The sequence below is a fragment of the Eptatretus burgeri genome, chromosome 3 (genome assembly GCF_056783735.1).
Source record: "Eptatretus burgeri isolate ZD-2024b chromosome 3, Ebu_testis_v1, whole genome shotgun sequence".
Lineage (NCBI taxonomy): Eukaryota > Metazoa > Chordata > Myxini > Myxiniformes > Myxinidae > Eptatretus > Eptatretus burgeri.
In genome coordinates, this window is record NC_140963.1 from 105,217,451 (window position 1) to 105,241,477 (window position 24,027).

At 43.9% G+C, this 24,027-nt stretch overlaps 1 protein-coding gene across 9 annotated transcripts in view; it reads left to right on the forward strand.

The window, feature by feature from the left end:
- Positions 1-24,027, forward strand: part of LOC147030581 (uncharacterized) — a 163,944-nt gene that overhangs the window by 61,528 nt on the left and 78,389 nt on the right. For all 9 annotated transcript variants that reach the window (XM_085874795.1, XM_085874798.1, XM_085874797.1 and 6 more), the window contains 3 exons: positions 11,723-11,836; positions 12,151-12,211; positions 20,573-20,623. In XM_085874795.1, the coding sequence (XP_085730921.1) occupies positions 11,723-11,836; positions 12,151-12,211; positions 20,573-20,623 (226 nt within the window). The remainder of the gene's footprint in view (positions 1-11,722; positions 11,837-12,150; positions 12,212-20,572; positions 20,624-24,027) is intronic.

The following is a 24,027-nucleotide window of genomic DNA, read 5'->3' on the forward strand; positions in this document are numbered from 1 at the left end:
GATTTTTTTTTTTTTTTTTTTTTTTTTTTTGTATACCTTGGTCGAGGCTCGTATGAGAGCGAACACACAACTCACAGCAAGGAGGCATGAGACAAGAGGGGCGGGAGTGGAAGGGACAAAACATTGGGGAACAGACAGGTGAACTGTGGAAGGGAGAGGGATGGGGATGGGACGGGGAACATGGCGAGGGGAAGATGGACATTAAAGGGACTTTCAGGAAGGAAAGCAGGAGAATTGAAGGAAGTGGGCTTGGGTGGATTATCGGGGGTAAAAAAGATCGAGGATTTGGATGGGGGAAGATAAGAGGTGGTGGTGAACAGCTGTTTTGAAAGCCTGAAGGGAAGAATGGGAAAGAATAGAGTGAGGAAGTTTATTCCAAAGGCGGGAAAAAAGAGGAATGAAAGAGTGAAGATGAGCAGTGATTCGTGATTTTGGTAGTTTTACCAGAAGGGGGTTGTTGGCGGACCTTGAGCGCCCTGTGGAAATGTGGTTGGGACAAATCGCAGAGAGAGCAGGGGGGCAAGGCTGGAGAGGAGTCTGTAGAAGACAGAAAGACCACCGACCAACCTGCGGTGATTGAGTGAGAGGCCCAAAGACTCAGCTTCATTGCGGGAGATGCCAATGATCTTAAAAGCCCTGGTTTCGACAGCGTGAAGTCGAGAAAGGTGGGAGGCAGGAGCACCAGCCCAGAGGGGAGAGCAGTACTCCATCAGGCTACGGACAAAAGCTTTGTAAGTGGTCAGGAGCTCAAGAGGGCCGAGGAAGGACTTTGCACGACGGAGGATTCCCAGTCGGCGACTGGCTTTTGAGGCAAGGTTGGAAATGTGACTTTCCCAGGAAAGGTCATGGCAGATAGTGAGACCCAGAAGCTTGAAAGAAAAGACTTCTTCCAGAGGATTGTTGAGAAAGTGGATGGGGGGTTTTGTAAACGGTCCTTTCGAAGAGACATAGTGAGAGTGTGAGATTTGTCTGGATTGAAAGACATGTTCCACGTGTTGGACCAGTTTGTGATTTTATCCAGATCTGCAGTGAGCGAAGAAGCTGCTGCTTGCCGGTCTGAGGGATGACAGATGGTACGGCAGAGGGTGGAGTCATCGGCAAAGAGAAATAGAGGATTTTCCAGAGAGTCCGAGAGATCATTGATGAAAACCAGAAAAAGAACAGGGCCCAGAACGCTACCTTGAGGAACTCCAGCCTGCACAGGAAGAGGGGATGAAAGAACTCCATTTAGGGCCACACGTTTAGGCCACACGATTGTTCAAAGAATGACTGAAAACATAGAATGCTCACTTTCTCCCTGGTTTGCCAGGAGAGGTCACGGATAATGATGAGGCCTAGAAGTTTGTGAGTGGCTCCATTGCAGTAACTATGAACCAAGCCCGCAGAGCCCCAGAGAACTAAGCAGTAAAAAAATGACCGTTTTTACAGCCATTTTTCCCTGCTGTGCAGGGGTTGGGCTTTTTCTTGAGGCAATGTTTTATGGCCGGATGCCCTTCCTGACGTCAACCCTGGTCGCCTCTTACGACACACAGGGATATGGTATACCTATTCTAACGGGGGCATACACCGGGACCAGTACACTGGTACTCACTTCGCCGACCTCAGATGGATGACAGGCTGAGTCAACCCCCTGGTATTAATTTAGCAGCCAACGGGGCTTGAACTCAGGACCCTCGGATCCCAAGCCGCCACCCTAACCACTAAGCCAACACCAGGCTTAGAACTAAGCAGTGGTAGCCCAAATTTTCCTCATCTACTTTCCCACATTTTTGAGTAAAGTGGCTTTGTCCAACTGTTGCGATGGCAGAAAGGGAAACATCTACATGCTAAAGATTTAAACACAGGAATTCCAATGTGAATTTGTAAGCACGCAGATTTTTGTCCCTGAGCTTGCCGTACAGCACTCCAACTGTGATAGTTCTCCTCATGATCTTTGTGACCCCAGCATGCTCCTCATGATACTTGCCTTCAGGCATTGCCTCTCCAACTCCAGCTTGCATTCCCATACTGGCTCTATAACCGGCCCGCAGGCTGGAACCTCGCATTGACGCATCTCTCCATGCTTAAATAATGGCGATAGTTCTGCCAGCTTTAAGCAAAGCAAATTGACCCGAACAGCAGTGATGAAGAAAGTGTAGGTGAGGGGAGGGGGCTGTCTCCATTGTAGAAATGTGATACTGGTATTTCAGAAATGTACAGCTTGTGCTTGTGTATGTTAACTGTAAAATCAGGTATTATGTACCGTATGGACTGTCGTGGGCAAAAATATTGGCACCCTTTTTTCAAATAACTCACAATTTCCTCGAAAAATAAGTTGAAATTGACAAAAGTATTTGGTCTCCACAATTCTTTATTTCACTGTTAATATTACAGAACGTTTGTTTTTGATTCAGAATTTCATATACACCGATGAGCCAAAACATTATGACCACTGACAGGTGAAGTGAATAACATTGATTATCTTATTACAATGGCACCTGTCAAGGGGTGGGATATATTAGGCAGCAAGTGAACAGTCAGTTCTTGAAGTTGATGTGTTGGATGCAGGAGAAATGGGCAGGAGTAAAGACCTGAGCGAATTTCACAAGGGCCAAATTGTTATGGCCAGACGACTAGGTCAGAGCATCTCTGAAACGGCATGACTTGTGGTGTGCTCCTGGTCAGCAGTGGTGAGTATCTAACGACAGTGGTCCGAGGAGGGACAAACCACAAACCGGCGACAGGGTGTTGGGCGCCCAAGGCTCATCGATGCGCGACGGCAACGAAGGCTATCCCGTCTGGTCCGAACCGACACAAGGTCTACTGTGGCACAAGTCACAGAATATTTTTATGATGTTCATGGGAGGAATGTGTCACAATCCACAGTGCATCGCACCCTGCTGCGTATGGGGCTGCGTAGCCGCAGACTGGTCAGAGTGCCCATGATGACCCCTGTCCACCGTTGAAAGCGCCTACAATGGGCACGCGAACGTAGGAACTGTACCTTGGAATAGGGGAAGAATGTCGCCTGGTCCGATGAGTCCCGTTTTCTTTTGGATCACGTGGATGGCCGTGTATGTGTGCGCCGTTTACTTGGGGAAGTGGTGGCACCAGGATGCACTGTGGGAAGACGACAAGCGGGTGTGATGCCAGAGTGTGATGCTCTGGGCAATGTTCTGCTGGGAAACCCTGGGTCCGGCCATTCATGTGGACATCAATTTGACATGTCACCTAACTAAACATCGTTGCAGACCACGTACACCCCTTCATGGCAATGGTATTCACTGATGGCAGTGGCCTCTTTCAGCAGGATAATGCGCCCTGCTACACTGCACACATTGTTCGGGAATGGTTTGAGGAACATAATGAAGTGTTCACGGTGTTGCCTTGGCCTGAAAATTCTCCAGATCTCAATCCGATTGAGCATCTGTGGGATGTGCTGGACCGACGAGTCCAATCCACGGTGGCTCCACCTCGCAACCTACAGGACTTGAAGGATCTGCTGCTAATGTTTGGTGCCAGATACCACAAGACACCTTCAGGGGTCTTGTGTAGTCCATGCCTCGGCGGGTCGGCGCTGTTTTGGCGGCACACGGAGGACCAACAGCATATTTGGCAGGTGGTCATAATGTTTTGGCTCATCAGTGTATCCTTTTAAATCAGAAAATAAAAAGAAATGGCATTGACAAAATTATTGACACCCGAGACTTCATATTTGGTAGCACGGCCTTTGGACAAAATAACTGCAGTCAAGCACTTCCAATAGCCATGAATAAGCTTCCTGCACCTCTCTACTGGCAGTTTGGCCCACTCTTCTTGTGCAAGCTCCTCCAGTTCTCCCAGATTTGAAGGGTGCCTTCTCCCAACTGCTGTTTTCAGATCTCCCCACAGATGTTCAATGGAATTTAGATCTGGGCTCATTGCTGGCCACTTCAGAACGGTCCCACGTTTTGTCTTGAACCATTCCTGGGTTTCTTTTTGAAGTGTGTTTAGGGTCATTCACCTGCTGCAAGACCCATGACCTTCGATGGAGACAGCTTTCTGACACTGGGTTGAACATTGCGCTCTAAAATACCTTGGTAATCTCCTGATTTCATGATGCCATGCACACATTCAAGGCATCCAGTGCCAGAGGCAGCACAACAACCCCAAAACATCACTGAACCTCTTCCATGATTGACTGTAGGGAAGGTGTTCTTTTCTTTAAAGGCTTCATTTTATTTTCTGCAAACAGAGATGATGTGACTTACCAAATAGCTCTAATTTGGTCTCATCTGTCCACAGGACATTCTCCCAGAAGGATTTTGGCATGTTCAGGTGTGTTTTGGCAAACTCCATTCGGGCCTTCTTATGAGTTGGCAACAGATGGTGTGAGTTGAAACTGTTGTACCTTGTGTCTGAAGGTCAGTTTGAATATGTTTGGCAGTTGATCGAGGTGCTTTCTCCACCAATCGAACAATCCTTCGCTGCAATTTTCGATCAAGTTTTCTCTTGCAGCCACGTCCCGGGAGGTTGGCTACACTGATGTGGGCCTTCAACTTCCTGATAACATTGCGTACGGTGGACATTGGAACATCAAGGTGTCGAGAGATGGAATTGTAGCCTTGAGATTGTCTGTGCTTGGCTACAATCTTGTGTCTCATCTCCTCAGACAATTCCCTGGTTTTCTTTCTTTTCTCCATGCTCATTTTGGTACACACAATGACACAAAACAGCAGAATGACTCCTTTTCTCTGTTCAAACTGGTTGAAGGAGTGATTTTTTTTATATTGCAGGCACCTGCAACTCACTCGAAGTGAGTTAAATTCCAAAGTAAAGGAGAATCACCTGCTTGACGTCTAATTATTTCTAACAACTTCTAAAAGGTGCCAATAATATTCTGTTCTATTTTATAATTTCTACATGGAATAAGCTAAGATTTAGTAATTTTTTCAGCTTTTAAAAATTTCGTTCCACTGCATGAAACCAAAGAAATACATATGTGGACACCAAAATATTTTTTTTCAACTATTTTTTGGAAGAAATGGTGCATTATTTGAAAAAAAGTGCAGTATTTTTGGCCATGACTATGTATGTATGTATGTATGCATGTTTGTATGTATGTATGTTATAACACCTTCTGACAGACACAAGGAAATGTAACCAACGTATTATTCCAATTTTTGCCAATTGGGATTTGGACAGCACTTCCTTTTCTTCATGCATCTTCCAACTTTCCTTGAGGACATTTGAAGTCGACCACAAAGTATTAGTGACACCATATTTAAACCAGAATAGTTGGAGCAGGCAAGCTACCAATTCCCTGAAGGTGATTAGTAATCCAAGTACATTTGTTTGCCAAAAATGCAATGGTGACATGATGATACATGTGAGAGATTAGCTTTAGTGGGGCGGTATATCCAACCTGATGCTGGCTTAATGGTTAGGGTTGCGGGCTTGGGATCCTCGGGTCCTGAGTTCAAATCCTGCTCGGTCATTGAATTAATACCAGATGGGGTTGGCTCAGCCTGTCATCCTTCCGAGGTCGGCAAAATGAGTACCAGCTTGCTGGGATGATTGAGCCATTCGAGTTTCCTGTGTCGGAGTGGCGACCCATCCAGGACTGTGTCCAATAGCCCAGGAGACTGCTTCAGCAGCAGCTACGCTCTCCACGGAGTATTGTCCCGATGGATGGATATCCACGCTGTTTTGCATTTTGTGATGCATGCATCAAATTTGGCACAGAGATGGACGAATATATTGTGAACAGATCTGGATATTGAAGCGTCATGCATTCACCCCCTGATGGCTGTGGCAGCTGTCCGGACGGTGAAGATTATTGGCCAGGAGCAATTCAAGACATTCACCAGAGAGTGTCTGGTTGAAAGAACCAAGGCCATATTTTATGTCATTCACCGCAACAAGCTAAAAGTGTTTGGAAGCCCCAGCCTGAAGGCTGCAAGCCAAGGAAAGCATGAACTGGCCTCTGAAGAATTAAGTTGGACTCTTCTCGCAGCTATACATTATTTGCCAGATGAGGGCCAGAAACCTTGAGGAGTTCTTTCGCCATGAGAACCGAGTGTTCCCTCCAGCACTCTCTAAGGGTGGAAGCTTCCATCTTGGTGGCAAGAGTGACCTCTTTGCATGCCTGGAAGATGTTTCTGAGGCCCAGCCAGATGCTCCTGCTGCAACCAGTATAGTTCTTGATGAGGCTGCCATCCTCCAGAATGTGATGCCAGCTGCTGCCAAGAACTTTGATGAATATGCTAGTCAGATCTTCATCCCTGACAAAGCTGTAGGATGTGTCATGCCTGGATGTAGTGTGGGACACCTACACTGAGGATTCGCTGAAAGGCATGGCAAGAACAAAATGTGGGAAAGGAGTGTGCAGAGGTGTCGTTTCTGCAGCATCCAAACCAGGAAATTGGCAGACCTTCCTCCGTGTGGTCTGCAACAAGACGGAGCTGTTCGGGTTCCTGTCAGAAGATGCCCTCAAGTGGTTTGACAAGGAGGATAGCACAACTTATCATGACTGATGAGAGGGGAGTTCTCAGCCAGCCGCCACTGGAGGATCTGGCTTCACTCGCCCCATGCAGCCATGAAGAAGCCGACAGTTGCATGTTGCTGCACAGCATGACCACTGCAAGATTCTATCCGAATGGTTGACAGATGTAGTGTTGGCCATGTCAGTGGCACAGGGGCTGCAACCAGGAGATGAACTGTGGCTGGTATTCGGAGCTGGAAAGAGCTTCTGGTACTTGGCATCCCTCAAAATGGCAGCTGGACTTGGACCAGAGAAGGCCTGGGCATTGCTGATGTTTAACCCTCTGACGGTGTGACACCGTGTCCAGCTTTACTGGGCATGGTAACAAGACTGCCTGGGTTGTGCTCCCTGAATTAACAGTTGCACTACTGAAGGTGTCCTTGGCACAAAGCACCATACCAGAAGACATCCTACACTGCATCAAAAGGTTTGTCATCCTCTTGTACGAGTGAACAAGTACCAGCTCTGACATAGATAAAGCTCGGAAGAAGCTGTGTGCAAAGAACAACATGTGAAGAGGGTGACCCACCAGGGTTGTCATGTGTGGTGACAGGCACTGTTACCAAGGCCAGAGCTTCCCTTCACCAACCAGCTGGGGCTGTACCAAGACTGATGACGGCCTGATTGACACTGGACGACTCTTCCCGAGACAACCAAGAGCTGCCAAGACCTGCCAAGAGCTGGTGTCCTGTGAATGCATCAAGCGATGCAGTTGCAAAAAGGCTTCATTTCCGTGTGCGTGTGTGTGGTTTTTTTGGGGGTGGGGGGGGGGTTATCCCCCACCGCGTGGTGGAAGGGGGATATTGTTGTCACCCAGGTTGTCCGGCTGTCCGTCTGGGCGTCAACATTTATAGCTGTGAGTGCGATAACTCATAAACTGTTCCCCATATCGATTTGAAATTTGGGTCACACATGTACCACCTGAAAAGGAAGAACCCTATTGATTTTGGGCGTGGCCGGATCCAAGATGGCCGACTGGGGCGGCCATCTTGAAAAAAATGTTTTTTGTAATCAATGGAAAACCGCTTATCTGATTTCAATTATTTTTGGTTACTACGTTCCTCACCCCTGGGGAACTTTTTCAAGATGATGACCAAATGGTGTCTTGTTTCCAATTCACCTCCCTCATTATCTGGAATATGTATGACCTTTTTCATTCAATGGCAGGGGATTCCCCATCTCTGATGGTATATTTTTCTCTCTCAGCACTGACATTCTGTCACGTTCAATGTTTCAACCATGTGTCGCAGGATACCAATGTTGGTTGATTGACAGTTTTATTCAAAGTTAAAGTTAATGATTTTGTTGTAACCTGTGTATGCCATACACATTTCAGAACAAAACAGTCTCATGCAAATGTCAATCGATGTCAAAGCTATGTTAATGTGCGGTTTCTAAATATCCATCACTAAAAATAGTCTTCTTTAACCTTGCAGTGTTCAATTAACCCCACTTAAACCACCTACTTCCTCTTACTTGACCTCTTAAAGTAATTCTGTTGTCCTGTGGCCTTTTTGTAAAACGGCTGCTACAGCCGTAAGGGGCTGAATCCACGATGCCTCAATATCCAGATCTGTTCACAATATATTGGTCTATCTCTCTGACAAATTTGATGCTTGTCCCACTAAATGCACAATTATCGTATATTTTTCAGCTATACCATCCACTACTTGGTTTTCAGCAACTTAGAATCCATATGCTTGCTCGTTATCTTGAGCCACATTTAAATCAATAACCTCATTGATGCTAGTCCATTGTCTGATTGACTCGACCCTAATGCTGTGCCCATTTCTTACCGTGAAACACACAAACATCTGCTTGATTATTTTGTCAACATTCAAGTAGGAAAGTGATCTTCCACATGCATGAATTGAGCATTTTTGGGGGCTTGGTCATACGATGTTTGTGTCTTGGAAAATGGGATGAATTTAGTCTCTGCAGCAGATTCCCCAAGCACATTTTGCATCATTGTTAACTCTGATAAGCTTGTTTTGTGGGGCCTAGTGGCAGATGTTGCTGGGATGTCACATGACAAACTAGAACGACACTCGGTAGAGTGTATACCTTCGCCAGGCTGAACAGTTTACGTTTTGTATCCCACTGTTGGCCGGATCTGGCTCCGGAACTTAACCAAAATCTAATTGGCTTGTTCTTGTCACTGAACCAACTGATCCACCAAGTTTCGTCATAACTCGTCCACAACTTTTTGAAAATTCATGCTGTACTGCATATCATTTTTGTCCCCATCTCTCAATGCTAAAGAATCACTTTAAAAAAAAAAAAAAATTTATTCCTCGTATCTGGATCCACATTCGGATCTTCACCAAAATCGAATCAATTCTTCCTTGTCAAACACCCAACCTGTCCACCAAGTTTCATCCGAATCCGTTCATAAATTTGAGATATCGTGTTACATATCATTTTTAGTCCCACACTCAATGGTGAAGAATCACTGAAAATTCTTGTATCTGGATCTGGATCTTCACCAACATCAAATCCATTAGTCCTTGTCATACACCAAACCTGTCTACCAAATTTCATCGGAATCTGTCCACAACTTTTTCAGATATCCTGCCCACAGACAGAAAGACAGGGGTGAAAACATAACCTCCATTCACCTTCGATGGTGGAGGTAATTAAGAACACTGGGTTGCAACTGCTGGTGAGATCCATGAATTTATCATTGACAGTTGTTTTCAAACTATTTATTTTTTGCCCACTATGTTCTTGCAAATAATTTTCTATGAGTTTTATTTTTGGTTTTGTTTTGTGATATCCATTTGAATTCCTGCCTTTTTCTTTCCATCTCTTTATTAGCCCCTGTTGAACTGAGTCTGAAACGTGGACTTTTGGATTTGGTCTCGATTTTCATGTCCGTGCATGCATCATCAACCATATCTCGGACATGCATTTACCGATGTTGTTCAAACTTGGCACACCAACAATGAATGATGGCTTAAATATGCATGTCCTGTTGTTTTTTTCCTTGATCAGATCCAAGATGGCCGTTATGTTACTGAAATCTGTCCTCAACCATCTCTCAGACATGCATGGTCCAATTGTGTTAAAACTTGGCACAAGTACAGTACATGATGGCGTACACGTGCACCTCACTTTATTTTGCGATCTGATTAAAGATAGCTGACTGGTAGACTGGCGGCCATTTTAGTTGTAATAAATGTGGGCTTAACCCTCTAACTCCGAACAGCAAAATTACTATAACATTTTACGTCTTTTCTTTGCTCATTCTGTCCATGTTGTATTCCCACTCTTTTCCTCTCCCTTCCAATTTACTTTCGTTTGTTTTTTTTTTTTCTTGATTTTTTTTTTTTTTTTTTTACATTCTCCACTGCTATTCCTTTGCCACATCATTTTTATTTATTACCAGATGACCCGTGAACCCGTTGGGTTCCTGTTGTGATAGTGGTTGATAAAATAATCATTTCAATATAATTACATATATATGTATATGTATGTATGTATGTATGTATGTATATATATATATATATATATATATATATATATATATATATATATATATATATATATATATATATATACATATATATATATATATATATATATATATATATATATATATCTCCAGTGAACTATACCGCTGAGGTTGTTTGCATTGATCAAAAATCCCAATGAGTACTTCAATGAATCGGGAATTGATTTTTTTAATAATTTTTTTCATTGCCTGATTTGAACAAAACTTGATATTGCGCGTCAATGTGAAAAAAAAGGAGAAAAGAAAGTCAAAGAAATTATTGTGCATAATCTTCTAAACACAATTTTATTTATTAATGAACATGGAAGTATTGGATCAAAATGGCGGTTTATTTTTATGCTTAAAAATAAATCATTCTTTGTCTATACTAAATGTTTGATATTTTAACATAAATCATTTCAAGAACAAGCTCAAAGGAGCTAAGATCCTCATCCTCTTAATGATGACGTCATAAAAACGAATATGACGTCATTGTGATGTATCAGGTTTGCGATAAATTATGTGCTAATGCCCGGCTTGATTCCCACAAACAAAATTCAAACAGCTTGCCCAGTTTCGGAGATAATGGTATTGGCGATTTCCATTAACGGCGATATTATGACGTCAACTTTTTTTCTAGGAAGAATTTCCAAAATCGGAGATGGTTACTGTCTGCGCGTGGGCTTTCTGCATATACATGGCAAGTTTCACGAAGATCTGATGAAAACTCTGGGTTGTGAAACAAAAAATAGGAATGACATCATAAAAGTGGATATGACGTCGTAGTGATGTATCATATGTGCGGTAATTCATCTCTGCTAATGCCCTGTTCAATTCCCGCAAACAGAATTCAAAAAACTTGCCGAGTTTCGGAGATAATTTCTTAGGCGATTTCCATTAGTGGAGATATTTTGACGTCATAACTTTTTTTCTTGGAGGAATTTTCAAAATCAGAGATGGTTACTGTCTGTGCAGGGTATTTTTACATATATATGCCAAGTTTCAAGAAGTTTCGATGAAAACTGTAGGCTGTGAAACAAAAACGTTCACAAGAAGAAGATGAAGAACAACAACGTGAGTAAGACTTAGAGATCCTCCACGAGGATCTAAAAAAGAAAGATGGCTCCAGCGAACTATAACGCTGAGGTTGTTTGCATTGATCAAATTCTCCTGAAGAGTACTTGTCTGAATTGGGAATTGATTTTTAAAATAATTTTTTGTTGCCCGATTTGAACGAAACTTGATACTGCACACCGCAGGCGAATAGTGAGTAAGGTGGGCTAAAAAAATTTGCGCTATCGTGTACCGTTTTGGCTGTATTTCGGGTACATACATACATACATACATACAAAATGAGAGTTTTAGTAATATCTCTATTATAATACCAAGCTTGCACACTAAAAACTCGGCTCGCCGTCACACGATCCCTATGAAATTGCTGTGGCACTTAGCGGACATGCCGACAATGTTTGGGAAGTCTTGGCGTTCCATAGTACCACTTGCATTTTGCACAATGCATATTTTCGTCATTCCCCGTGTACGGTCTGTCGTCTGCTACCAGCTATGTTGTACTGCTATCCCGTGCATGTGCACGGGTATCGCTAGTATAGATAGATTTCATGCCTTGCCTTTTGATGCACACCTTCCCCATCTGCCTTTTCCAAATACATGTTAGAATCATTTTGTTTTTCCTGTCCTTTCCCTCCCTCCCCTACTTTTTTCCACAGCAATGTTATTACCCTGATCTACTTCCTCATGACCCATTTCCTGGGCCTAACTCCCTCCATATCAAGAGTCTGATTCGAAAGATCCTTCACCTTGAGAAATGGTCAAAAGATCAGGTATCGAAGTCGATTGTTCAAAAGAGAAAGATGAACATTGGTAAAAAGTTGGTTGTTTCATGAAGGGGGGGTGGACGTAATGGAGTGGGGGATTTGCATATCCAATTGATTCCGATTATACTGAACATGTGATGTGTCCCACAGGTCAATCATCATGAATATTCACCTTAAGTGGAGGTTATTAGTAAAGTAAATTACTTTTCTTTTTATTTCCATTGACTTGATGAATGTAGCTTGGTTTTCTAAATATATTGTATTTTTGTGCAAATGGCATAGTTAACTGAAAGGGAAACATGCTCTATTTCCTTGTGCAGATAAAGTCCTCCACCAATTCAAATCCAACTGAAAATACTGATGTGAAAATCATTGACAAAGGTAATTGTTGAAATATATGTGCATTATACATAGCTTCAAGTATTTGTGTTTATTTGTGTATTTGTGCATTTGTATGTTATTCTTTCACGGCCGAACCGTATCACTGAGAGGCCCTAAGTTTTGGGTGTTGGTACTTCAGAATCTCGAGCCACCATGAGGCCAATAACTCCATAACTTTTCAATGTCCAACATGTCCCGAAACCACCGCTGGGAAAAGCTCACCCAGCCAGGCATTTTCGGGTATCCCCTGTTAGTTGTCAATAAATGCTGGCATTTGTTATATTTCATACAAGCAAAGCCTACCTGTCGCTTCGCTGACAGACCAAGGAGTCATCCTGTTTGCCAAATTTACCCGTGCATAGAGTGCTTTAACCTCTCCCACCCACCTCCCCATCATCACGTCCCGCTCCCCCCACCTCTTTGTGTCCCCATTGCTCCTGATGTCCGCTCCTGTGAGAAATGTCTCGCACACGATGACAAGCTTTGACAGAACCCTATGGGGGTGATGAGAAGGGGGGATGAAAAGGGGGGGGGAGCAGGGAAGGAAAACAAATTCACCAGTGTAAAAAGAGTGCTTAAATGTCAGCATTGTCAGGAAAAAATGGAAATTGTAATGCCCTCTTCCACCACCATGTGGCGCTACACAATACACATTTACATTGAGAACTTACACCCTCCTCTGCCCCCCCCCCCAGCGTGAGGCCACGTCCACATAGCCTATGTTACCCCCCCCCATACAAAGTTGGATTTGTACCCCGAGTTTGTACACAAATAACTTATGAACTTCTGCCACTTCCAAAAGCAAACTTATCAGGAACATACAACCAAGTCTTCCAGTTTGGGGTATTCTCCATATGCTGGTGAAACTCTGAGCTCCTCGTTTCCACCTCATAAAGCTGAGTTTTCTGAACTGGATTCGTCATCTTTTTATGTTCTTGTGTCTTGTCTCGGTGTTGCTGTTGTATCCCATGCAATATTTCATGTAAATATGTTGACTGTTTTTGCTTCTTGTTTTGTTTCGTATTGTTCAAGGCCTGTCACGGCCTATCCTCAGATCGACAGGGTGAACAGTCATTGTCTCCGTGTTCCTCGTTTGTTTCCCTCTATCCGGTATTTTGCTCCTTGCTTCAAAAAATCAAAACAAGCAAACACAAAAAAACACTTTCTTTTTCTAATATCTCCAAGCTGAATCTACATTAAATATAAATGATTCTTACTCTTTTTAAAAGCATTTAAAATAAATTTGAAAATACCTTTCAACCCTTGTGTGTCTCCTTCAGAAATGCTACATTTGTTTTCCTTCTTCACCACAATAGTTCTTGTTCTTCTTGTTCTTGTTCTTCTTCTTGTTCTTGTTCTTCTTCTTGTTCTTGTTCTTCTTCAGGGATATTTTTCAGAGGCGTTTGTCCGCTTGGCGCTTGGTCCACCAATCATCCCCCTGCTGCATGTACAGCACAGCGTTTCTCCGTGCGTTGAATAAGGAAGTGGTTTCATCTCCCATCCCATAATCTTTATCTCCGTTTGTCAAAGTTTGGAATCTGGAATCAGAAAAATAATCCACCCCAGCCCCCCCTCTCAAAGCTTAATGTACCCCTTTTCTGGATCCTCACACCACTCTCAAAACTTTCCCCACACCCCACACACTCAAATCTTTTCCCACACCCCTCACTCAGTGCCCAATGTCTGAAAGGACCAACACACTCAAATGTTTCCCCACACCCCACACACTCAAATCCTCCCCCACACCGCTAGCACTCAAACCTTTCCCCTCATGCACCCCCTCCCCAAAAGCCCACCCTGCACTCCCAAAGCTTTTCCCCCCCTCCCCCCATCTTGCATCCTCCCTCCCAATGCCTCCTGCCCCCATCTCTAACTGTGTGGACCTCAAACGTCTGAGATCTCCACTTTAACCGAACAGATTTCTCAATCCAAGCCACTGCTGATAAACCAGACATCATCTGTTTAACAGATTCCTTCCTCCCACAGGACGTACCTGACTCCTTGTCTCTCCTCGGTTATTGTCTCCTCCGATTTGATGGGCATGAACCACGCCCTTGTGGCCGAGTTGCACTTTACATCAAGAGTTTAATTTCTCACTGTCCATGTACTGATCATACATCTCCCATCCTCCAGGAGTACTTCTTGCTGCGACTTCCCCTCCACTCCCACCTCTTGTTCATCTGTGTGTTGTACTGTCCTAACAGTGATGACTTCATCTGCATCTCTCTTTCAGACAACATGGACAAACTTTTAACCACTCATCTCAACTCTTTTTCTTCTTTCATATGTGGAAATTTCAATTGTCACCATACAAATTGGCTGGGTGTTGGTACAGTGGCTTGCAAAAGTATATTTTCCCTCCAAAGTTTTCGCATTTTGATGCCACCTGAGCTTATTCCATGATGCTTTCAATTCAAACTTAATGTGGAGTCTTCACAAACTACTCCAAAGTAATGAAGCGAAAAATGCAGATAAAATGTGACTAAGTTAGATTAACAGAGAAAATCAGATGATTTTCAGTTGCATAAATATTCAAACCCTTTGCGTAATTAACCCTAAATCACTTCAGGAGCAAATTATTTGTTTGAAAGATTATAAAATATGTGTAATACGTTTCACATGTATGGAATCAGTGGTTTAACTTAAAAATGAAGCTCCCCCTCCGATCTAAGGAGTTTTATGGTGCATCTCACTTGGTCAACCAACAAGGCAAGTATGAAGACCAAGGAGCTTACCAAAGAAGTCAGGCATAAAGTGGTAGAGAAGCACTGTTCAGGAGAGTTGTTATAAGAACATTTCCAAGTCATTCAAGTTATCCCTTTGAGTATGGTGAAATCCATCATTAAGAAGTGGAAGATATATCATAACACTCTTCCCAGGCACCCCACACACTCAAACCTTTCCCCACATCCCACCCACTCCATGGGACTGACTCTACCAGATCAGGTTGCCCATCCAAACTCATTTGCCAGGCAAGCAGGAAACTGGTCCGGGATGTTACTAAATCTAACAATGACTTTGAAAGATCTGCAAGGCTCTATGTCTGAGATGGCAGTCAGTGTCCATCAATCAACAATATCTTGTTCCTTTCACAAAGCTGGCCTCCATGGACAAGAAAGATGCAATTATTGAAAAAGACGCATCTAAAAGCTCATGTAGAGTTTGCGAAAAAGCATCTTGATAATACTGCAGGCATGTGGAGAAAAGTTTTGTGGTCAGACGAGACAAAAATTACTTTTTGGTCTAAATTAACAGCATTACTTCTGGTGCAAGCCTAACACTGCACATCATCCAGTCAACACCATCCCAACGTGCAATCATGGTGGTGGCAGCATCATGGTATGGGGTTTCTTTTCATCAGCAGGGACTGGCAAGCTTGTCTTGATGGAAGGGACAAAGGGCAGTGCAAAGAAAAGGAGAATCCTTGATGAAAACCTGCTTGAGGCAGCCATTAATCTGAAACTTGGTAAGAGAGTCACATTTCAGCAGGACAATGATCTGTAGCACAAAGCTAAGTCACACTGGAGTGGCTGAATTAGATGAAAATAAATGTTCTTGAGTGGGAGAAATACTGATTTGAATCTATTTGAACATTTATGTATGGCAAGGATGGAAGATTGCAGTCCATCGACGATCCCCATCGAACTTGGCAGAACTAGAGCAATTTTAATGTGAAGAATGGGCAAAAATTTCACCTCTCTTACTGTGCAAAGCTGGTTGATCTCCCACCGACCCAAAATGACTTGTAGCAGTTATTTCTGCAATAGGTGCTTCCACCAAGTACTGACCTTGAGGGCTGAATAATTTACGAACCATTGAATTTTTCTTCGTACATGTTTTTTTGCAGGTATTCCTGACATGTAACCTCCTTCACCTATAACAGTGTTTAGTTTGATCTCTTTGGTTATGAATAAAAAAAGTTTTTTGGAAAAATTGTTTCAACCTTATTCATAATTCATCAAAATGTGGCATTATTGGTTGGGGTTGAATGCTTTTTCAGGCCACTGTACCTCTCTCACCAGCCACCACACTTCAGCAGAGGACTTAAGTGACTCCATGGGACTGACACCATGAACTTTTCAACCTGGATTTCTCCCAATGGCAAATCCTCCCTTCTGGACTTGGTGATAACTAACTTTCCCAAAAATATCTCCTGATTTTCCTCTGCTCCAATTGGTTCATCTGATAATGTGCTTGTGAAAATTAACATCTTTCTGGTGTTCTCGGAGAGCTGCCTCAATGCTGTAGAGTCTGGCAGTTCACTCGGGCAGATTGGCAGGGACTGCAAGCATCCATCTCTCTTCAGGATTGATCTCACAGATCAACTGCCCCAATGTTAACTTAGCCTGGGAATTCTTCCACAAAAACATGCTCTCTCTCATGCACAGATTAATCCCATCTCTTCTTCAATTATACTTCCCCTCTTTTCACTCAAGGTACATTGAATCCTGTGATGAGGGAGTTACTCTGAAACAACGTGTCTTCTCTTCCTGGAAGACTAATCTGACCAAATGTAATCTCAGTACATTTCAAAAAGTCTGCAACAAGTGTGTGTACATTCTCAGCGGAACCAGAAAACCACATCTGTCCAACCTCAAGAATGAACTTTCAAACTTGTCTCACTCCTCTAAAACCTGGAGGCACCTTGTTAAGTCTGTCTCGGGAGTATGCTCCCCTTCCATCCATTCCCTCTCTCAAATGTCACCACAGCCAACTCGTGATAAGGTTCAATGCCTGAATTCTGTTTGCTTCCAAATATTGTGTCTGCATCCCCTCACTCAGTGCCCATCCTTCCCTGTTGTACCCAACTGCTCCTGGACTCTTTCTTTTGCACCTGAGAAGGTGGAGAAAGTTCTTTCAACCCTCGACTCTGCCTCTACTCGTTGACCGGACAGCATCAGCTCACATTTCCTAAAATTCTGCTCTGGTGCTCTTTCACATCCTCTCTGCCCTTTTCACCAAATTATTTGCCCAAGGTCATCTTCCATCTGCTTGGAAATCAGCCAGTGTCACTGCATTACAGTACATAAAAAGGTGCAAAAACTGTTCCCCATAGCAACAGACCGATGAGCTAACTTCTCATAATCAGCAAGGTCATGCAATCCATAATTGCAGATGACATAAAATCCTTCCTTTTCTCTAACAACCTCATTTCAGATCACCAATTTGGTTTCAGAGCAGGTCACTACACCTTGGACATGCTGCTTCAACTCACCCAACAATTAATGGAGGCCTTCAATGTCAGACATGAGGTCAGGGCCATATCTCTGGACATATCTTGTGCTTTTCATCATCTGGAATCCTGCCTATGGCATCCAAGGCCAACTCCACACATGGCTTATTTACTTCCTCCACTCTAGTGGACAACATGTGGCTCTCAACAGAACCATTTCATCACCTCTCCCTGTCAAGGCTGCAGTACCCCAAGGCAGTGTTCTAGGCCCCATATTATTCATAATCTTCATCAATGATCTCACTGACTTTCTGGAAAATTGTCTTAATCTCTTTGTTGATGACTCCACCCTCTGCTGTGATATCCCTCTTCCTTTAGACAGGCAAGCTGCAGCCTCTTCGTTCTCTTCAGACCTTGAAAAATATCACAATCTAGCCAATCCCTTGGAATGTGTCTTTCAATCTTGACACATCTCATGCACTCACTATCTCTCTCTGAAAGGACCGACTGGCAACCCCCCCCCCCCCAATCGATGTTCTTGACAATCCTCTTGAGGAAGTTCAATCATTCGTTTTCCTGGATGTCACTATCAGCCTTTATCTTTCTTGGCAAACTACATTTCAAAGCCATCCGCTGACTGGGCATCCTCCGTCGTACAAAGTATTTTCTTGGCACACCTGAACTCTGATCCATCTACAAGGCCTTCATCCGCAGCTTGATGGAGTAATGCTCTCCCCTCTGGGCTCGCTCCCCTGACTTGCACCTTGCTCAGTTTGACTTACTCGGTGGAAACCAAGACCTTCAAGATGATTGGAATATCCTGCGATGAAGCTGAGTCAGTGGATCAATCACTTCTCCATCGCAGACAGATTGGTGGTCTCAATGTCTTCTGCCACCTTCTTTCTGATCTTGCACCCTCTGCTATTTCCGTGCTTTGTCCCCCCAGATTTCTGCATGGCACACGTGATACACCATCAACCCCCTTCCAGTGAAACTATCTAAATCTAGGATCACTGCTCACCTCCATTCATTCGTTTCTCTTTTTTACCACCTGTGGAACCAACTTCCACATTCTCTTAAATCTGATTCTGCCCTCTAGGTCTTCAAGACTCCTGCTCACCACCATCTCAGATCATCCCCAATCAAAAATCATATTTTCTACTCTCGTTAACCCACCTTTCACCCCAATCCCTCCTCCTTCTAAATTTCCAGTTTTCCCTCCTGAGAGTTTCCACTGTATCTATATTGTCCACCCTATACCTCTTCTCCTGCCCCTCATTCCTCCCCAAACCCATTGTTTGTCCAAGACTGCCTCTATCTTGGCCTTCAACTCTGCATTCGGTGTTTCCCCTGTCTTTCTACTGATCATTTTGTCCTGTTGTGTTCTGATCCGTTCAGTGTACTATGAGCCTCGACTACCATGCCTTCAGAAAGTATTCACATCCCTCGACTTTGTCACATTTTGTTGTGTAACAGCCTGAATTTAAAATGGGTTAAAATAAAAAAAAAAATTGACACCAATCGACACAAAATACCCCATAATGACAAAGTGAAACCTTGTTTTTAGAATATTGTACAAATTAATTAATAATGAAAAGCTGAAATGTCTTGCGCCAATAAGTATTTAACCCACCGAGTCAGTACTTTGTAGAAGCACCTTTGGCAGCAATTACAGCTTCGAGTCTACAGCACTTGGGTATATCTGTATCAACTTTGCACATCTGGATTTGTGGACTTTATCCAATTCTTCCTTGCAGATTTGCTCAAGCTCTGTCAAGTTGGATGTAGATTGTTGGTGAATAGCAATCTTTAAGTGTTGCTTTGGCTGTGTGCTTGGGGTCATTGTCCTGCTGGAATGTAAATCTTTGCCACGGTCTCAGGTCTTTTGCACTCTGAAGCAGGGTTTCCTCAATAATTTACCTGTATTTGGCTCCATTCATTGTTCCCTCTATCCTTACAAATCTCCCAGTCCCTGCTGCTGGAAAGCATCCCCATAGCATGATGCTGCCACCACCATGTTTCATGGTCATGATGGTGTTGGATGGGTGATGAGCTGTGTTTGATTTCCATCAGACGTAGCGCTTTGCCTTCATGCCAAAGAGTTCAGTTTTCATCTCATCAGACCACTGAATCTTTTTCTTCATGCTCTCAGAGTCTTTCACATGCCTTTTTGCAAACTCTAGGCGTACTATCATGTGCCTTTTCTCAGGAGTGGCTTCTGTCTGGCCACTCTCCCATAAAGCCTAGATTTGTGAAGTACTACAGAGACCGTGAAGCACTCAATGGAGTACACGTAAAGGTATTTCCAAGATGTAGGGTACTACACTGGAGATAGAGGGGAGAACTAGTTTGGTCTTGAAAGATAGATGGAAGCCATCCATTTCTGGTGTCACAGCCTTTGAACATGAACTTGATTCACCTTTTCTCTTGTATCCTGGCATTTGTATCATTGTCAAATGTTAGTGTCCTCTGCTATCCTTGCAATATTACCTCCGTCACCAAAGGTGGATGGAAATTATGTTTTCAACCCTATCTCTCTGTTTGTCTGTCTGTCCATCTGTGAGCAGGATATCGCAAAAAGTTATGGATGGATTTGGACAAAATTTGGTGGACAGGTTGGGTGGACAGCTTCCCATGTGGTGCCACCCTGTTAAGTCCCTGGACTATAATGCCCTGCATGTCATTAGAAAGCTGAATCTCAGGGTGTGCTTCTTGTTCACTTGTAGGCATACTCATTCAAATTTGACTTTAATTTTTATTTATTAAAGATGGTGTAATGTTTGGAGAGGAATATTTTTCGAGGGAACTTGTCTTGTGCTGGCTGTTCGTAAACAGTATGCATAATCATGTATTTCCTGCTTGAATTGAAAATTACAGATGATTAGCTACTTACTGTGGTTTTGATTACCTGATAAGGGTATCTATGTTTTACTGCAAATAGCATCGTTGTGGTTATGCTTGATTGTTTGGCTGAGTCATTACGTAAGATATTGCATAATCATGATGTATTATGACTCATCTTAGATAAATCGTACAAAACAGTCCATATCAGTTGGAATAAAGAAAGCTTGAGCATCTTGATAATAATCACACATACAAAATGGGAAGCTGTGATGCATTGTGTTGTGATGTCACAAAAAGGTGGTATAAATTGTTGCTCTCTGAACCATTTTTTTTCATTGTTTCAGACTTCCGCACGCAATTAAAGGAAATGGCAAAGCAGAATGAGCCACTAGTTGGTGAGTGACATGCTCTTTGGAGCACGATTATACAATATCAAAGCAAAGGAATGCACATTCACTTATTTTAGTCGATTGTTCAAAAAAGAAAGATTTTGTTTCCCAGCCCTGATATTGGTTTTAAAAAAAAAAAACCTTACATATTTTTGGAGGAAAGCTGTATGATTTTGCGAACTTTTTATATCCAAAAATCAGAGCTGAATGGGGATGAGTAACCAACCCAACAGCATTGGATCAAAGAGGAACAGGTAGACAAAAATGGAGATACCGATGTTCAAACACTGGAGCTCAGATGATAACAGACAGGTGATCATCCTGTCTTAGGGATATGACATTCCAGGCACCCACCCGAAGTGACCGCCTCAGGTTAACCCAAGGAGACTGCTGCCTGGTGGACGACACCTCAACATCACCCCGATGCATTTTACCGTAATCTAACCCAGGAATGTTAACCCTGTGGTTTCCCTCCTATCAAAGATTGGAGGTCCCGAAGGCTTTGCCCCAATCCCGTCATCCGGTGAGCTACCCTGCGAAGGGAAACTGTATAGGAGGTACTCCCTTGGAGTGGGTTTTTAAGTGAAATTGGCATTTACGCAAAATCCTTGTAATTGACGTTCTCAATGGTTGCCCTTCTGCGGTTCAGACGGGCATTGATCCTAACTCCAAAGTTCTGTCTAACTTTCCTGTAGGTCTCTTGTTCCACTACCTGCAGGTTGTCTGACACCTCCTGCTTCAGATCATACAGTGGCAGAACGGTTGGCGTAGACAGCCCTTGGCAGCCCCCCAGAACCAGTCATCCAGAGCGTTTAAGTCTGGGCTATGGGGTGCCTCGTCATGAACGATACCCAGGGCAACGAGGCAGTTTCTGAAGAGCTGCCGCAAGAAAGTGATGGTGTCACCAGTTGTATACGGGGGTGCACCATCCTGCATAAATGGAACTTCTGGAGCACAGCCTGGTAGCACTCACTGTTGAGCCTCACCGTTCTGCTGTTGTCCTTCTCAAACCAGTGAAGCCCTTGCGTTCCCCATCTGGCATTGAAGGTGCAAAAGTATGTGACCTTAGGCCCTTTCAGGTACCTCTTAGTGATCTCCTACGAGGTGGTTCTGCCCCCGAGAAAATGTGGTTGTTGATGGCACCGTTGAAGTGGAAATGGGCTTCATCACTGAACCAGATCAGGTTGATCCAGTTTTGGTACCGCTCCATCCTGTCACTGAGCCAATTGCACATATCAAGTCTCCTCCTTATGTCATCTTTACTAGGTTTATGCCTAATAGATATGATGTCTTGGAAAAGCTTCAGTTCCTATGTGAGAATACGCCAAACTGATGTTGGTTTGATGCCCAGCTCCCGGGAGCACCAGTGGTGGGACCTCTTGGGACTGTCCATTGCAGAATCCCACATGGCATCAATGTTGGCTTGGTTCTTGGTTACTGATGCTGGCCTGCCACTGTTGCCCTTGCTCTGATTGTGCACTCTACCCTTGCGCTCAAAATGTTTCACAATACGTTGAATGGCACGATTTGTGGGTCCATCACATGTTCTGAGGTCGTATTCCTGGCACAACCTCCGGCGGGTGTCTACATATGATCAAGTCTTATTCCACAGAGCCACCACTTTTGTCTTCTTTTTCACTGTCAATGGCATAGTTGAGCTACGGAGCGAGAAATCCCAGGGAACATATACCACGATAACACCACCAAACCCTGAAAAGGAAAACGGTATAGGTCAAAAAACAATGAAATGGCAGGAAGTCAAAGCTGTGTCAATATTTTTGAAACACTGTGTGGTGTGAGTGTGGAGGGAGCTGCGAAACACCCCTGGGGATTGCACCGCGCCCTTAGTTCATGGGCCGTTCACCTCTGGCCCGGGCACGATTCGCTCCTGTGCCTCGTATCCGAGCGCAGCTGTGTCCAGCACAACCCGCACTCTGGAAACAATCTTTCGAAAAGGCAGTCTGAGATATACTCATGCCCTTGGTGCATCACCAACAGCCCGCGGGGCATCGACAACAGTTCTGCGAACACCCTTGCTTTCTTTCTCTTGAAGCTGCTTCGGCTGGGTGTGGTTTATTTACAGAGTAAACGTCACGTGAGCATCCTTCAACCCCGTGTGGCCCTTTCCCATTGGTGTGCATCTTACGGGGGTGGGGATGGGATGGGGTGTGGTGCAGCGCCGGCATTGGAAAATCCCAGGGCCATGGGTGCCACCATCCCACCCCTCTTGGCACGGATGCAGCAAGGAGGCGCCCCACTCCCTCCCTCGCAAACCTTCCTTTGTACTGCGCGTATGTGTGAGAAGCGTTATCCCGCATAACAAGTGTCGGAGTGCAGGGAACAAGAATGTGGGAAGGTAATATGACCGGTCCGGAAGATTAATCGTTTCCAACGGTGAGGGATGGATGTTTGGTGGTGAATAATAAAATAATTAAGTCGGATGAACGGATGGGGGAGATGGGAACAGATGAACCGAAAGACAAGGATAAACCACTGCAGGATTGAAAGAAAGACCGACAAGATGAAGGAGTGAGGGGTTGTTGAATTGAGGTTTGGTGAAGCAGATTGTTAGTAGGAGAGATTCAAAAACGGGTAGAGAAAGGGAAGATCACATCGAGAATAGCAGCATTGGAGCAAAGACCACACAAACTAATGAAATAACTCATTCTGGGTAGCTCTGTGTGTGCATGAATGCTCTCCCCCCGGGGTACATTTCCAAAACCATAACAATAGTGTAGTAGATAGTAGATAAATCGTGCAAATTGTGATACAAGCATCAAATTTGGCATTTCTGTTCTGCAGGGCTTTCTGATCAAATCTGCCCGATTGGCAATTTGAAATTCCAAATTTTGAAAAATATGAAAAAAAAAAAAAACTTCAAAAAAATTTGAAGTCACAGCTGGCTGAAATTCTTGAAGGGCAAGTGAACATCCCAGACACAGAACCAAGGGGAGATGCAGTCATCATTGATGGCTCAGCACTTATCAATGCCCTACCTCCACGCACTTCAAAAATATTTGATGACTATGCTAAGGAAGACATCATTCCAAAGGTGGAATCCTATGGTGCCAGGTACGAGAGGGTGGACGTAGTGTTTGATGTGTACAAGAAGTCGTCTGAAGTCCGAGGCAAGGTCGAAAAGGGGGCAAGGAATCGGAAGAAGAGTGACAGGAACCAGTAAGACCCCAAGTAACTGGAGAAACTTTCTTCGAGATGACAGCAACAAGACTGAGCTGTTTCACTTCCTTGCGGAAAAGATGTGTGAAGCACAGACGACAAGCACAGTCATTGTCACAAAAGGAGAAGATGCCATTAGCAACACAAGGAAGTCACTGGATGCTGTGTCTCCATGTTGTCATGAAGAAGCTGACACTCGAATATTTGTACATGCCAGGGATGCAACGACGGAT